This window comes from Amia ocellicauda, chromosome 3 (assembly GCF_036373705.1).
Source record: "Amia ocellicauda isolate fAmiCal2 chromosome 3, fAmiCal2.hap1, whole genome shotgun sequence".
NCBI lineage: Eukaryota > Metazoa > Chordata > Actinopteri > Amiiformes > Amiidae > Amia > Amia ocellicauda.
In genome coordinates this window covers 28183252-28200578 of record NC_089852.1, presented here as the reverse complement: position 1 = coordinate 28200578, position 17327 = coordinate 28183252, and the positions used below count along the sequence as shown (strand labels likewise).

The window sequence follows — 17327 nt, the reverse complement described above, 5'->3', positions numbered from 1 at the left end:
TGCTCTGCTATGAACACAGGACACAATGCTCAGTGCATCCCAGACTGCTGTCCCTGCTTCACCACAGTACACCACACTACACTTTACTGTGATTTTACCACAGTACACCACACTACACTTTACTGTGATTTTACCACAGTACACCACACTACACTTTACTGTGATTTTACCACAGTACACCACACTACACTTTACTGATTTTACCACAGTACACCACACTACACTTTACTGATTTTACCACAGTACACCACACTACATTTTATTGTCGAATACTGCCCATACTCATAAGAGCTAAATAAATCCGATATCCAGTACCAAGCAGTACAGATACACCAGAGTATTTTTAAGACTTTTCAAATCCACCCATTTTACTAAACCTCTGGCAGCTTTTCCACAAAATATATGTCACACAGTGTATAGGTAATAGTAAGAGCTTTTATTTGTGTTATACATCTTCAACATTGTACACAGTGAAATATATCTCAGGTTGTCGTTCTTCCGGAGGCTTCTCCGTCTCAGGCAAATATTTGGCTTGAAAATCAGTGCAAAATCCGTGGGCAGGGAGACCTGGAAGCATTGCAAAAAATAATCAGACTCAATCAATATTTAATCAACAGCAATTTCTTAATTTGCAGAGGCATTCGACTCCAATGTTACCGTGGTTCTTTTAAAATATTATTATTTGTATTACTGGTAGATGTTATCTGATTAAAACTATGCTAACAGTCTTCACAGTTTTTGATCACACACACACACACTGTATTTTGCACTTTTGCACCTTAACAAGCAAAAACAGGACAAAACAAGCAAACATCTGTATTGATTCCCATCTGTATGAATGCACGAGTGTGCACAGTGACGGGCCAGCGCTCAGATAGAGGACTGCGCAATGGATAAGCCCCTACAGCGGCGCAGGAGTCACTGTCTGCGGGGTGATGTGCAAACCCTGCGCTGATACCCCGGGCCGGCAGAGCGCAGTGCCACTTCTCACCGGCAGGTGGAGCGCACAGCTAGTGAGTCACAGGGACTGAGGAACCGACCCGCTTTCCACATCAGATGGGGTTTAATTATAAGTTATTCAACCCCGTTTTTATTAATGCATTTTAATCTGTTGATTTTGTAACAATAAATGCTATACATGACGCACTGTCATGTTATTAATATTAAACTGATAACCCTGCCTACGAAATGATATGAAATTGCAGAAAACGCTGAGATTAAATTTAAATTAATTCACTCGATATTAGAGACCAATTATATTTTATTTTACTGAATGTAATTGAATATGGGCAGATTTTATGTAACCCTTAAAAAACACATCGCAGGAATTAAACGTGATTATCATTATTCCAGGTGAAGCTTGGGCTTTAAATCCTCCACTTCTGACAACTTGATTATTATTGTAAGTATTAATTTCTTGGCAGACGCCCTTATCCTGGGTGACTTACAGTTTACACAGCATTACAAAAGTGCAGTCATTCAATTCAATACACAATTCAATTAAGCAGTAATGCAAAGTACAATTTAAGAATGACAGAAGTGCAGAAGTACAGTTAATATAAAATACACGCATACATCCTGCCTCACCTTAATGAGAAGAAGAGAGGAATGCGGGGCTGGGGTCAGTGCAGTACAGCGCAGTGAAGCAGACTATAATACAGCACAGTGCAGCACAGAGAGTGCACTGCAATAGAGCAGTACAGTATAGCAGAGAATGTTGCAGTGCAGTGCAGTGCAGTGTAGTACAGTACAGCCCAGTGCAGTGCAGTGCAGTGTAGTACAGTACAGCCCAGTGCAGTGTAGTACAGTACAGCCCAGTGCAGTGCAGTGCAGTGTAGTACAGTACAGCCCAGTGCAGTGTAGTACAGTACAGCCCAGTGCAGTGCAGTGCAGTGTAGTACAGTACAGCCCAGTGCAGTGCAGTGCAGTGTAGTACAGTACAGCGCAGTGCAGTGTAGTACAGTACAGCCCAGTGCAGTGTAGTACAGTACAGCCCAGTGCAGTGCAGTACAATGTAGTACAGTACAGCCCAGTGCAGTGCAGTGCAGCCCAGTGCAGTGCAGTGCAGTACAGCCCAGTGCAGTGCAGTACAATGTAGTACAGTACAGCCCAGTGCAGTGCAGTGCAGTGTAGTACAGTACAGCCCTGTGCAGTGCAGTACAATGTAGTACAGTACAGCCCAGTGCAGTGCAGTGCAGTGCAGTGTAGTACAGTACAGCCCAGTGCAGTGTAGTACAGTACAGTCCAGTGCAGTGCAGTACAGTGTAGTACAGTACAGCCCAGTGCAGTACAATGTAGTACAGTACAGCCCAGTGCAGTGCAGTGCAGTGTAGTACAGTACAGCCCAGTGCAGTGCAGTGCAGTGTAGTACAGTACAGCCCAGTGCAGTGCAATGCAGTGTAGTACAGTACAGCCCAGTGCAGTGCAGTGCAGTGTAGTACAGTACAGCCCAGTGCAGTGCAGTGCAGTGTAGTACAGTACAGCCCAGTGCAGTGCAGTGTAGTACAGTACAGCCCAGTGCAGTGCAGTGCAGTGCAGTGCAGTACAGCCCAGTGCAGTGCAGTGCAGTACAGCCCAGTGCAGTGCAGTGCAGTACAGCCCAGTGCAGTGCAGTGCAGTACAGTGCTTGGTCACTCACCGCTCACAGGATGTAGGCCGGCTGTAGGAAGTCTTTGGGGACGATTCCGATGCAGCCGCTCAGCTCCCCCACCCACCAGCCATGGATGTTGTACTCCTGCAGGGAAGACACAAGGACACAGTCACTGTTTCACTGTGGACACAGGGACACACTCTCTCACTGGACAGAGGGACACAGTCACTCTTTCACTCTCTTCATTATCTGCTAGTGCTTCACTCTTGACCGGGAACCAAAGTAATATGCTTTATAAACAAACAAACAAACGCACACACAGGCCCGGCACTGCTCCCTGACAGAGAGTAAGCTGCACACAGGCATGCCGGGAGACAGAACTGGTATTTCAATACTGCTGCACTGCTTTACTGGGAGAGTTTTTTATCTGTGTATTGAACCAGTAAACAGGCTCTAATTATTAACAACCAGGTTTCCACACTGAGACTCCCGGCAACTTCTGAGAGCACCTTCCTGGAGTCATTGAATAATTTCACTGTGTGTGTGCGTGAGTGTGTGTGTATGTGTGTGAGTATCTGAACCAAACCAAACTGAACCAAGGCTAAAAAAAATCAACACATGGGTGTGGCCCGGCGCTCGGTGGCCGTGTCTCACCTGCTCACCCACAGGCCAGTCAGAGGTGGGTGGGGGGGGATAAAACAATGAGCGGCACAATGGAAACCACGAGCCGTCCCCCCGCTGCCGGGCGCAGGCTGAAAGCGCGGTCAGACCCTGCTGACGGCCTTCGCAGATGAACCTTCAGAGTTCAGGCTGCATTGCCAGGATGAATTAAAATGGCATTAAACCCACAGCAATAATATTTAAATCCTCATTTCAGGGTGCCAAATTGCACCCACTCCGAATCGTACAGATGTTAGTTAATTATGGTAATTTTTATTAAACTATTAAAAATAAGGAAGGGAGCTAATTCAGCCCAGGCACGAGGCCAACTCATTCATTTGTTATTTATCAGGCGGCTGCCGCTCTTGCTCCCCCTCTATCTCTTCCTCTCTCTCTCTCCCTTTATATCTTCAGCTGAAAACAAGTAAACATCTTCCCCTGCAGGGGGGGTCTCCCCGGGCCGAGAGAGAGGCAATCTGTTTTATAGGTGCGGGACTGCAGGGCTCTGGTGGGCCTTACAGCTCAAGTTCAGCTGTTGCAACTTTTACTGCGGGGAGGACCTGATGGCCTCGCACTCGCTCGGTGCTCCAGTTTACAGCCCTGCTGACAGTGGGGGAGTGGGGGTGCGGCACGGGCGGTATAGGGGAGGGGTCCTGGGAGTTTCCTATGTTTAAAAGCACTATCAAGTGGGGGGGCAGCAGGGTAGGGGGGTGGAAGAGGGGTGTAAGTGTGTGATGGTACAACAGTGAATTGCCAGGGCAAAGCCATCATAGTGAACCTCCATCAAAGCCTCCCAAACCCTGAACTGAGCCCCGACACCCTCACACCCTGCCCTGAACCTCCCTCTCTGGCCGGCCACACCCACTAAACAAACAGACAGACACCCCACCCCGAGTCCACCGCCCTGCACCCCGCGCCCGTGCCGCCCCGTCAGACGCACACTGCCGGCAGCACGGCGCTCGAGGCTGTCCCCACGCATAGCGCCCGGTGGCTCTCACAGGGAAATTAATCACCAGGCCGCCCCGACAAGATCAATGCAACACTTGACGCACGCTCAGCGTGGGCTGATCCATCACTGGGTTATTTGTTTATGATTGCTCATTGCAGTTATTAGTGCTTTCCCAACATTCATCACTGTTCATAAGCAGGCGGAGTGCGGCCCCAGAGCGCGAGGCATGCCGCTGCATGGGCCGCTGACCCCTGGAAAGTCAGGCAGTATGTGAGTTGGGCAACTAATGCCATGAGGAAGCTGGAATAACAAGCAAAGAAATAAAAAAAAAAATTAAATCGTGAGAATAGGCCAAACTGTTCTCTTTATGAATTATTTTGTTCTTTAACTGTATTTACTTATTTCAATGCAGGGTTACAGTTAAACGGCGCCAATACAGGTCACTGTAAATGTCCACAGTCTCCTTGCCTGGTCCTCTCACACACTCAGACATCACCTAAAAACCTGACATCCATCCATATCAGAGCAATGCACTTGCATCTGCGTGCCCATTTATCAGACGGTAACTGAGAAGTGACTTTGTGTTTGTCTTAATGGCGCAGATTCCTTCGCCTGGCCGGTCAGTCTGTCCTTCTCTCTTTTGATCCTGGTTCTGGCCGAGCCACAGGCTCAGGGATGCGGGGACCTCCTAGGGGAATTGGGGCCTGGGATGCCAGGTCAGGCCTGTCTGATCAAAGCAGACTCCCCGCTCACTGTGCTGGCTGTCCCTGTCCATACCTGACACAGTGGAGGGGTGCCCGTGGCCCTGGGCGCCGGGGCTGGACCAGTGTGTGGCGGGGTTCTGAGGTGGGGGGGCAGAGTGGCAGTTTTCACATGGGCCATTCATAAATCATTGGAAATAGAAAACTAAAAAACAAAACTCAAACAAGCTCAAGTTCGTGCTTCACTGCGGCAGCGTCACACAACAAGGAGCCTGCGGGTAAGAGTAGTAGGAGAACAAATAAGCTATCAAACAAACAAACAAACAGAAACAAAGACAAGCGCGCTCACTCCCTGTCCCTCAGGGGCCGCTACCCCACTGGTCACCGAGCCCCATGGAGCATCTGACTGGTCACTGTGCTCTCAGAATGAATATGTGATAAAACACTGCACCGAAACACCAGCACCTACAGTACACACCCATACATTCACACACCCATACACTCACACACACATACACACTCATACATTCACACACACACACAGGTAATTAAATTCAATAAATTGAGGGGGGGTAGATCAGTGAGGCAGCAGATAAAAGCAGGAGAGCAGGAAGCCGAGACGCCTCTGAGCTGCGAGGGAACATTAGCGGCCATTTTAATGGTGCTCATGTGGTGCCAGCTGTCTGTTGTCCCCCCCTGCCCCCCCGCACGCCTTGCCAGCCGGCCGTGGGATCACAGGACCACTCTCTCCTGTACACCCCTTCTCTGCCTCTCTCTCTGCTCCTATTTCCCTCTCAAACATCACTACTAATAACTACTACTGCTTTACTTCCTCTACTAACACTGACACCACACTCAGTATTACCAACACTACTGCAGCTTCACTGACAAAATCACTTCCACCACCAGGAGGAGAGCTGCTGCTACTAACCCACTGACCCCCCTACCAACCCAGGGGCAGAGCGGCTGGCCGGTGTGAGTCTGAGGTCAGTGTGAAGGCCCGGCTTGTCCAGTGAGGTCTGTCCAGCGAGGACACTGACCGCACACTGCCCTCCTGACCCTGATCTGCCCTCTGTCTGCTTAGGGACTCTCACCGACCACTTACACTGCAGCCGGGATGGCTTTCTGTGCAATACATCTATTTATTTACACAATTATATACAAATAATACATAATATAATTAATTCAAGTGCTTGGCTGTAGGGGGGTTCCACACACACACACACACACACACAGCAATGTGCACATACACAGGGCAGAGGGGAAACAGAGAACTCAGAAAATAGAAAAGAAGAAAACAAAAGGATGGACAGAAAACAGTCAACAGCAGCAGCACAGGAGGACAGGAGAGTGAGTGTGGATGAGTGTGTGTGGAGAAATATTCCCCTGCTCCTAAAAATATGCTGGGGCTCAGGGGCAGAGACACACACACACACACACTTTCTCTCTCTCACACACACAAAAACAGAAAATGCGAAGGGGGGGCGACAAACAACAGAAAAGCTCTCTCCCCCGAGGGCGACGAAACGCAATTTCAAACTGATGTGACGGAAATTTTTATTTATCTCCCCGGCCCATCTGTGCAGCATTTCTTAAGTTCTCCTCGAGAAAGGTCTTTTTCATTATCAGCATCGCCATTTTAATATACTTCTAAATCACGGCCGTGCCACACGCTCAATGAGAGTTTCAAGCGTGCAAAGCCTCTCTCTCTCTCTCTCTCTCTCTCTTTTTTCAAAGTGGAAAAATTACGAGTTCAAACAGAGTACACATGTTGTAAGAGAAAATGGTTGCGCTTAAAATTGATGCATACCAATCACTGTCAGCCCCCCTCCCTCTCTCTCTCCCCTCTCCTTCCTTCCATCTCTCTCTCTATCTCTCCCTTCTCCTCCTCCCACCCCCTCACCCCCATTCTTTGGTAGCAAAACAAGAACAAGATGTTTCTAATTTTTAAGGTTATAATGAAAACCTTTTTGTAATTAAAAATAAAAAAAAATCATGGGGCTGGATAGATGTCTCCGAGTGAGTGTGTGCCACGTGACTCAGCAGGCGAGTCCAAAACTGCGCAAGAATCGATAACATGGATTAAATTAAAAATTAAAACATGATCGTTATCACCATCAGTTGTCTCTGTGCAATTATTTTAGTATAGTATCCAACTCCCTCTCAAAATAAAGACTTGGACATCAACAACTAATATAACAAACACAGATACACAAACACACACTCACGTCTGTCTGTCTGGGGACTTATAGAACTGAGTTGAACCGACTGCAGTGAAATCAGGGAATAGACCTCGGTCGGTCTCAGAGGGAAGGACAAGGACAAGGAGACGAAGCACAACACAAACACAAGCGTCCCCCACCCTCCCGGCTGTCCACAGGGGGGTGCAGTCTGTCCTTCATCCTCTGCTGTCTTGGGAACATTTCCTCACTCAGCACAGGAGGGGGCGCTCAGTCCCTCCGTCTCCCAATCTCCTTTATCTCCTGCTCCCCATCCCCAGCACACCCTGAACTCCGAACTCTGATCCACAACACAGACAACCCAGAATAACAACAACACACAAATTGCAGCCCTCAAGAAATTATTTTTAAATCATATATGACATGTTGCTGCAGTAGCAAGAGCTGAGGAGGAGGAGGTAGGAGAGGGAGAGGGGAAAGCAGGAAGAGAAGAAAAACAGAGAGAAGACAGGGAGGAAGAGAGCGAGAGGGGAGGAAGCTCATTATAGTTTTTTCTGCGGGGAGGAGAGCGTGCAGCGTGGAGAGGAGTGTCTGCAGGCGGCGTGCTCGGCAGAGTGTGGCGGCGCAGTGCTACGAACACGCTTCATTTTTCCTGCTGACCTCCCCATGACTCCGCCACTGATGGGGTGAAAAGCAGGTGGATCGCACACACTGGCAGTGGCAGAGAGCGAGAGACAGAGACAGAGAGAGAGAGAGAGGGAGAGGGAGGGAGGGAGAGAGACCCCACAGGGTATCCAGGAAATAGAATCTAAGAGCAGTCGCCATGGCAACTCTCATTGTGTGCCAGTGATGTAATTTGTTTACCACTCTCAGAGGTGGGTGCCTTGTCCTGGTCATTACTCGGAGTATTGTAGCACCCAGGGAGCAAACGCGTTTTGTTTTAATTTGAGAGCTTGACAGGCCCCCCCCAATGCGCAGGTATCATTCCTCCTGCTTGGCAGGGCTCACCATCAGCCCCACGTTTCGATTATGCACCTTTCTGATAATTTATTTTCCTGTCGAGTCTGTCGTTCATTTCTCTCTTTCGTTCCTTCTGTCTTGGGTGCATCTTGTTTCTGTGCTGTGTGCTGCAGTTGCTGTGAGTGGCAGTCAGGTCCGAGGGAGGCAGGTGAGCCCCACTGCCAGGGCTGCGGACAGACCGCGAGGCAGCAGGGCTCCGGGGCACCCTGCTAGAGACACCCACACACCCTCACCATCCGGCCCTCCAGCCCCGACACTGATACCGAGACTGACCCTCTGACACCGAGTCTGACCCTCAGAAACACTGACCGAGAAAACCACCACACATTCTAGTGAAAAACACTACGAGGCGCTGGGGGGGGATGTGAAAGGCAAAATCCCTCTTGTGTTTTGATTCGTTCTGTTTTGTGTTGTTCTTTGTCCTGATATTACAAAACGGTGCTGCAAAAATCAGGAATGTTGCCACAGCAACCTTAAATTATTACAACAGATGCAAACCCAAAGCACATTTGCCAATCCCCTACAAGCCACAGATTAAATTAAATGAAACGAGCTGCATGTTCTACCTTTATTTTCCTGAGAGGATTGTTATTTAATTAGAGGGGGAAAAATATCTATCTATCTGTACAGAATAGAAATGTATAATTATATATATTTATATATCAAAGACATCACTTGATTGGAGATATGAATGATAAATAAAACCATCACAGAAACTGCACCGGCAAACAACCAAATTTCAGTCGGTAAATGAGGGAGGTTCGAGAGGACGGCAAAATATCGTTGTGCTTGAGCAATAAAAACTGATCCTGTGTGAAGGCTGAGAAGACAAGTTAATACATGAAGAACAACAAGGACAAACCGACAAACAAACTACCAACAAACGACAAATGCAAACACCTCTATTTTGTGTTTGTTTGATTGTGGGTTCTTTTTTTTTTTTTTTTTTTTTGGGGGGGGGGGGCAAGAATACAAATTGCTCCTTAACTTAATAGCCATTTGAAGTGGATTTGTGTGCAGTGCTGAGTGTGGGTAATGATAGCTGTTTACCCGACTTCTCATTTATAATAATTAGGGGAAATGGATAGTGCTGCTGATACCACGTTCTGGGCAATTGGCTAGGGGCTGTGCCTAAATAATGAGCTACTGTATGTGACCGCGAGCTGACCGCTGCCTCCAGAATGACCCCAGACCCAGACTACCCTCCCACCCCCACTCCACCTCACTGCCCTGTGAGTCCTGGACAGGGACTATTGATGATGGTAAATAGAGAGCCTTAGGTGTCTATTGGCACAAAGCAGGCAGGTCTTTAACACTGCAGAGAGGGAGAGAGAGAGTGCAGGGGGGAGGGGGTTTGCACTCCCTGTGACTTTCAACCTCCTACACCCATCCATCCCTCTCTCTTTCTCCCTCTCTCTCTCTCTCTGTCTGTCTGTCTTTTCTTTTCTTCTCTTTGCCATTCTTTCTTTCCTGATTTCCTTCCTCCTCCTCCATCCTTTCTTTCCATGCCCTCTTTCAAGGGTCACTGACCTCCTGTTGCTCTGTCTGTGTCAGGGGGTCGTCAGTCTGGGGCCGCAAGGGCACAGCGCACTGCCCGGCACTTCCTGGCCCTGCTGAGGCGGCTGGAGACCCCCACAGAGCCACAGTGCTGCCGAGTCCAAAGGCTATTTTGCCTTGTCACTGCTTTCGATATACACACATTTATATATACACACACACACATACATACAATTAGGTCCATAAATATTTGGATAAGGACACAATTGTCATCATTTTGGCTCTGTATTCCACAACAATGGATTTGAAACTATCAATATGTGCTTTAAGTGTAGACTTTCATCTTTAATTTGAGGGTAGTTGCATCCAAATTGGGTGAACAGTGTAGGAATTGGACAAACTAACATAATCATGAATTAAATTTTGAGTTTCAATACTTGGTTGCAAATCCTTTGCAGTCAATGACTGCCTGAAGTCTGGAACCCATAGACATCACCAGATGCTGGGTTTCTTCCCTGGTGATGCTCTGCCAGGCCTGCACTGCAGCTGTCTTTAGTTCCTGCTTGTTCTTGTGGAGTTTTGCCTTCAGTTTTGCCTTAGAAATCAAAACAAACCAATCAGCGAGATAGCAAAAACATTAGGTGTGGCCAAATCAAGTATTTGGTACCTTCTTAAAAAGAAAGCTCAGGAACACCAAGAGGCCCGGAAGACCACGAACAACAACTGTGGTGGATGACAGAATAATTATTTCCCTGGTGAAGAAAACCCCCTTCACAACAGTTGGCCAGATCAAGAACACCCTCCAGGAGTTGGCGTATCTGTGTCAAAGTCAGCAATCAAGAGAAGACTTCACCAGAGTAAATACAGAGGGTTTACCACAAGATGTACACAGGAAACAGGAAGACCAGATTAGAGTTTGCCAAAAAAACATCTAAAGAACCCTGTACAGTTCTGGGACAACATCCTATGGTCAGATGAGACCAAGATCAACTTGTACCAGAATGATGGGAAGAGAAGAGTATGGAGAAGGGAAGGAACTGCTCATGATCCGAAGCATAAAACCTCACCTGTGAAGCATGTTATGACATGGGCATGTATGGCTGCCAAGGGAACTGGTTCCCTTGTATTTATTGATGATGTGACTGCTGACCAAAGCAGCAGGATGAATTCTGAAGTGTTTAGGGCTATATTATCTGCTTGGATTCAGCCAAATGCTTCAAAACTCATTGGACGGGGCTTCACAGTGCAGATGGACAATGACCCGAAGCATACAGCGAAAGCAACCCAAGACTTTTTAAGGCGAAGAAGTGGAATGTTCTGCAATGGCCAAGTCAATCATCTGACCTGAATCCCATTGAGCAGCATTTCACTTGCTGAAGGCAAAACTGAAGGCAAAACGCCCCAAGAACAAGCAGGAACTAAAGACAGCTGCAGTGCAGGTCTGGCAGAGCATCACCAGGGAAGAAACCCAGCATCTGGTGTCTATGGGTTCCAGACTTCAGGCAGTCTTTGACTGCAAAGGTTTTGCAACCAAGTATTGAATCTCACAATTTAATTTAATTAATTTAATTAATTATGTTAGTTTGTCCAAATACTTTTGAGCCCCTAAAATTGGGGGATCACATATAAAAATGGGTGTTTCAAATCCATTGTGGTGGCATACAGAGCCAAAATGATAACTGCAGACAACTAAATAAACAAAACTGGTTCTCCAACTGGGTCTGCAATCTGCGTGCAAAGATCATTCTCAATCAGACTGCCTGGACAGGACTCAACCTGGACTCTACTGTTCACACGGTACACTGTGTAGCCCACACTATAAGCTGCACCTCTGGGCAGAGGCAGCTGCAGTGTTGTAACGCTGCCATTGGAGCTGTGCGGCTAAAGCTCTGGAGAGCCCGTGCACAGGTGCTGCTCACTGTCACACCCCCCTGCCGCAGCCCACGTCATGAGGTCAAATGCAAACCAGCCTCAATAACAATTAATATCTTAATCGCTTCGCTAATTACAGGACCGATCTGTGCGCAGACACCCAGCTGTGTCCCTTTCCCCTGCAGGGCCTCTGCAATCGCCTGCTTGAGGTCAGGCTGACCATTGGGCTGGCGCTGGCCTCACGCAGACTCGACTTTGTCATACGAATCGATGTTCGGCAGCGATTCAGATTCTTCTAAACGGGCCCACTTGAGTCAGCCCACTTAGGTACTTGGGCCTGCCTGTGGAGAACAGGCCACACCCAACCGTCAGGCATGCCATCTGACTGTCAGCGCTGGCCCAACGCTGGCTGGGCACAGGGAGCCGCCACTTGCAAGAAACACAAAAGCTTCAGCTGCCAATGGGCCAGCAGCAAAGCCCATGGAAATATACAGCATGTAATTCCTGCCACAGTTTGGTTTGTTTGTGCATTTTATTCTTTCTTCCCCTCAGTACAATCCACAAAGCAGTGGTGTATTCGACCCTGAGAAATCTGCCCTTTCTAGCAGAGACTGCAATGTGAGGAAACCTGCCACTAGATGTCACCAGTGCCCACTGTTCACACCACAGCACACAGCCTCTCGAGTCCCAGTGCCGCCCTGCCTGCGCTGAGTGACTCGCTCGTCCAGGGGCTCCCAGGGTACAGCAGGCATGTAGGGCAAGCCTGCAAGAGATGCACCAATCACAACCCAGCTTGAGGTTTCAGGGTTTTTGATGCTTTCTGGCTGAGAGGGCAACTCTACTCCCTGTTGCGAGTGGAACAGCTGACCTGCTTAACGGGCAATGCCATCTCTCTGACTGCCACTGCACTGGCACAAACTCTGCCCCCACCCCCATCGGACAGCCCCGGCAGCCCACCTCCAGCAGCAGGGGAGTCACAGACCAGGAGTTCATCAGCATGCAGATGGCGTGGAGTGGGTGGGTGGCTGGGTGAGGGGGGGGGTATCATGGCAGGAATGAACAGGCTTTTGCAAAAGACATGCAGAGATTTATAGAGGGGACTGCGGGGAGTAATTAACCTGACGATCACACAGCGCGGCTCGGTTGAGCGGCACGCACACACACACAACAAAAAGGTACACACACATAACACGCCACAAAACACACTGCAGCCCCTCTCTTGTTGATGCTGCTGATTACCTCAAAATTAGCATTGCACTAAAATTCCACTCAAGCACAGATTGAGAAATGTATGTTGATATACACTCACCTAAAGGATTATTAGGAACACCATACTAATACTGTGTTTGACCCCCTTTCGCCTTCAGAACTGCCTTAATTCTACGTGGCATTGATTCAACAAGGTGCTGAAAGCATTCTTTAGAAATGTTGGCCCATATTGATAGGATAGCATCTTGCAGTTGATGGAGATTTGTGGGATGCACATCCAGGGCACGAAGCTCCCGTTCCACCACATCCCAAAGATGCTCTATTGGGTTGAGATCTGGTGACTGTGGGGGCCAGTTTAGTACAGTGAACTCATTGTCATGTTCAAGAAACCAATTTGAAATGATTTGACCTTTGTGACATGGTGCATTATCCTGCTGGAAGTAGCCATCAGAGGATGAGTACATGGTGGTCATAAAGGGATGGACATGGTCAGAAACAATGCTCAGGTAGGCCGTGGCATTTAAACGATGCCCAATTGGCACTAAGGGGCCTAAAGTGTGCCAAGAAAACATCCCCCACACCATTACCTTGACTGGCAAGGCCCAGGACCAGAGACGGCCGTGCTAGGTGAGCACTGAGACTTCTAGCACCTACTGAGACCCTGTGGACAAGGTTACACTGCCAGCATTGATGGATCTGCCTGGCGAGACGTCCAGCACCTCTACTGACACAAAACAGTGCCGGGCCCTGGGACCATGGCCCCTGCAGCGCTGACAGAGAAACTGTTGAAATAGTCAATTGGCTCCAGTGAGTCCTGATCTTGATCCCTTTGAACAGCGATGTCTGACATCTTGTGCTGAACTAGAAACCGCACTACTGCACGGTGTCCTGCCTGGCCACTGGTCCAGAGCTCCGCCCCCATCATTAGAGCCCACCGCTGAACCCACTCTGAGCCACTGACTTTGGGCACTGGCCTTCTGTCCTAGAACTGGTAATGCTGTATAAACTCAAATACGGGAGCGAATGCCCAAAAACTGGTACAGCACAAAGCCAGTGAGCACACAGACGCTGTCTCTGCCATCATCTGCTCAGACCGTGGCTCCCGCTTTTCTGTCATGACCGGTGGCACACAGTTATATTGAGTGTTAGGCCAAAAAAAAAAAACAGGGACAATACCACAGAGACAGACATCGCTACTGTCCGTTAATCCATCCATTAATTGATCCGAGGAGCCCGTCTCCGTATTGACATGTGCAGCGTATTCCCCAAACGCCCATTACGTGAATATTGGTGTGCTGCATAATTCATGGCTTATGAGATCAATATATATCCTCATGCTGATCACTCGACCGCCCACAGCCGCGCTGATGGTTTGGAAGCGTTTCCACGAAAAGGAATTAAATTGATCAAATCTATAAACATTTATTTGTGTGACAACTTCACTACATCCATATAAATATATGTGTGTAAAGTTTAGGTTTACACACCGCTGTCTATCATTACAGTTGAGTTTCAAGGGCCAAATTAATGTTCAACACACTCGTGGAAAACATGATCGCCAAACAATATTAAATGATATTTAAGAAATTACTGAACTTACGTTTCAAAGGAAGATTAAAATACCTCTCTCTCTGTTTCTCTCTCTCTCTCTCTCTCTCTCTCTCTCTCTCTATATATATATATATATATATATATATATATATATTAATATTAATATATAACATATGCTTGATTTCTGCAGGAGAGGGTTGCAACAACGGCCCCATTAGCACATGAAGTATGAAGTATGGTGTCATAAATGTGGAGATGGAGGCGAGGGGCCAGAAGGCTGAGAAGATGAGGTGAGTGTTTCCAGTCAGAGCACCATCTGGCCCCTGCGTGACTCACTGGCTGGCCGGCCGCCGCAGCGCTGTCCGTTTCTGTCGGGGTCTCAGGCCTGGATCTCCGCAGGGCCTGGCTCCACTGTCAACACTCTACCTGTTCTGTTCCACTGCTGCTCAGCAACCAGGAGCTGTGACGTACAGCCGAGTGGAGGGGCATCGGGTGGGCACCGCTGCTCCAACTGAACAAACTGGCTGTTTAGGACTAGTGCAGCAGTGGTAGTCTCTAAATGTACTTTCTGTTCAACTTCTATACTGACTAATTGCATCAATCTGTACTAATCGGTCAGTATCTTAATTCTGAACTGTGATATGTATTATGATGTCAAACAGAGAGTCTGCCTTTATTTTATCATTTCAGATTTTACATTTTTTTGTATCCTGATCTTTGTTTGAAACATCTAAGTGTGTTACAGATGTGGCCAATCAATTAGCCTCAATCATGTTCAGATTCTTTATGTTGTGCTGTGATGCAGTGCAGAAAGTAGACACACTTCACAATAACGCACTGTTACATCAGTGGGTTACCTGCCCCATTTTAAAACCAAACAGCATCAGAATGTCAAGCTGGCCCACACAAATCTGCACCTGACCCAGTTTAGGGAATAGCCTACGTTTCCTGGGCACTTTGACCCTAACCCCAGCCTGGGTCAAAATGTATTGTATCACAATACTTCATTAGGGTGCATTTAATTCAGACAATGGTCCAAAAACAACCTAGGTGAACCCATGAGACCATTTTAAACTATCATCTGCATCTCTCATGAACAGTAACCAATTGCCCATTCTCCTCTGCCTTGTGGGTGGACCTCTATCAGACTTGTGATCGATGACGGCAGTTTGCATTGTCCTCTCCAATCACCAAGCAGAATCACAAGAGGGAATTAATCCGCGTTACAAGGCTCCGCCCGGGAGGTGTTTGTTCACGCAGGATGGACGTTCACAGGTTTCGAAGCAGAATAATAAATAAACAGTTGAATTGCTTTTTCATGAGAAATCTATGTAAAAGTGTTTGAGTTGGAGCTTCCTGAATGGCATTCCCAGCTCAAGGCAATGAGAGGGAGACAGGTGTGGAAGGGGGTGGAGGGAGAGGGAGAGAAGGAGAAACAGGGAGGGAGAGGGGAAGAAGAGAGAAAATGAGTGAGATGGAGGGATGGAGATAAAGACAGCAAAGGAGGTAGATGGAATGATAGAGAGAGAGAGAGAGAGAGAGAGAGTGAGAGTGAGGGCATGAGCAGGCAAGAAAGGGAAGGTGTGTGGCCGTTGAGCTGTGCAGTCAGAATGCGAGCCAGCCAGTGAGAGAGCGCGCTACAAAACACCCTCACCAGCAGCCTTTGCCAGCCTGCTGAGTTTCTCATTACCTGGGAAAATAATCTATTTTCTCCACATTTGACTCTCCAACTGTCAGAGTGAATCAAACACTGAGAGGGTGGGGTTAAAGATTCCAGATGGAAGTTAATATTAACTACTATTTCACGTTTCACTGTACTGAACACTACCAAAGGAAAAAACACACACAATGAACCCCTCCTCCTCTGAACATAAGAAGCCTCTCTATGTCTCTCTCTCTCTCTCTCTCTCTCTCTCTGTGGTGGGTTGTTGTCTCTGCAGTGGCAGTGCGCGGATGCAGGCGCCAGATTAATTCTGCTAAATTAATTGGGACAAGATTGAAAATGAAATTAAGATGCGGCTGACTGCACAGGCATTTTTCTACACTATTCTCTCCACCCCCCATGTTACAACGCACACAATAGCAGCCTCCCCCATCCCACCCCACCCCATCGCCTGAGCTAAGATTCCTTTCCCGGAACTGTCATGGTTTTTGTTCTGGAACTTCTGCTCCCTGGCTGTTGGGATAGGGAGGTCAGTGTGTGTGTGTGTGTGTGTGAGAGAGAGAGTGTCAGTGTAAGTGTGTGAGAATGTGTGTTAGTGGGAGTGTGTGATTCTGTGAGGGTGAGTGTTAGTGTATACTGGCAGACTGACACACTGAAGGCCTGACAGTGTTCCCCAGTGTTGCAGCAGTTGGGATTTTCCCTCCCTCCTGCGCCGCCCCAGCCTGTGTTCACCGTGATTAACTGATCAAAGCCAACCGAAGCAGGAGATCACAGAGAGGAGAGGCCTGTTGACAGACTGCCCAGGTTTGTGATGCGAGAGGCAGGCTGATAATCGCCGGGGTCCTTCTGCAGGAGGGAGTCAACTACAATGAGCGAGAGATGAAGGGAGCGTAGGAGAAAAATTCACACAGCCAATTACACAGGGCCGTCATTACGACGCACGCGTCAGACTTTACAAAACGCTATGCCGCTCATCCGTAACGAAACACACTCCTACCGACTGTAAATCCTACTGCTTATTAAAACCAGGACAGACTTGCAGTGAGCGTCTCAGAGTTCCTTGGCATCCGGATGTGTGTGTCTGCGTGTGAGAGAGTGTGTGTGTGTCAGTGTGGGTGAATGAGTGTGTGTCTGTGCGTGTGTGTGTGTGTGTGTGTGTGTGTGTGTGTGTGATGTTCTTCCCCAATTGCTGGAATTGGATTTGTGTGAAAAGCACTGATAAATGTGTTCTGCTGACATGTGCTGCGACTGGCTTATGTTGCAGAAGGTGGAATGTTCAGGCATTCTGATTGGAAGCCCCAAGAATGTCTAATTTCTAAAAATTGGAGCAACATTGTTAAACAAATGGAAAATAACCCCCCAAAACAATTAATTTATCTTTTAAAGGTGAAGGTTACTGTACTTCTGACTTTATAACCCTCCAAGGCTAATACCA

General features: G+C 47.9%; 1 protein-coding gene across 1 annotated transcript in view; it reads right to left on the bottom strand.

The window, feature by feature from the left end:
* Positions 1–421: 421 nt before the first annotated feature.
* The window catches only part of skap1 (src kinase associated phosphoprotein 1), a 139080-nt gene continuing 122174 nt past the window's right edge, over positions 422–17327 (bottom strand). The window contains exons 12-13 of the mRNA XM_066698817.1: positions 2639–2734; positions 422–567 (exon numbers count right to left, since the gene is read on the bottom strand). Coding sequence (XP_066554914.1) covers positions 2642–2734 — 93 coding nt within the window. The 3' untranslated portion in view covers positions 422–567; positions 2639–2641. The remainder of the gene's footprint in view (positions 568–2638; positions 2735–17327) is intronic.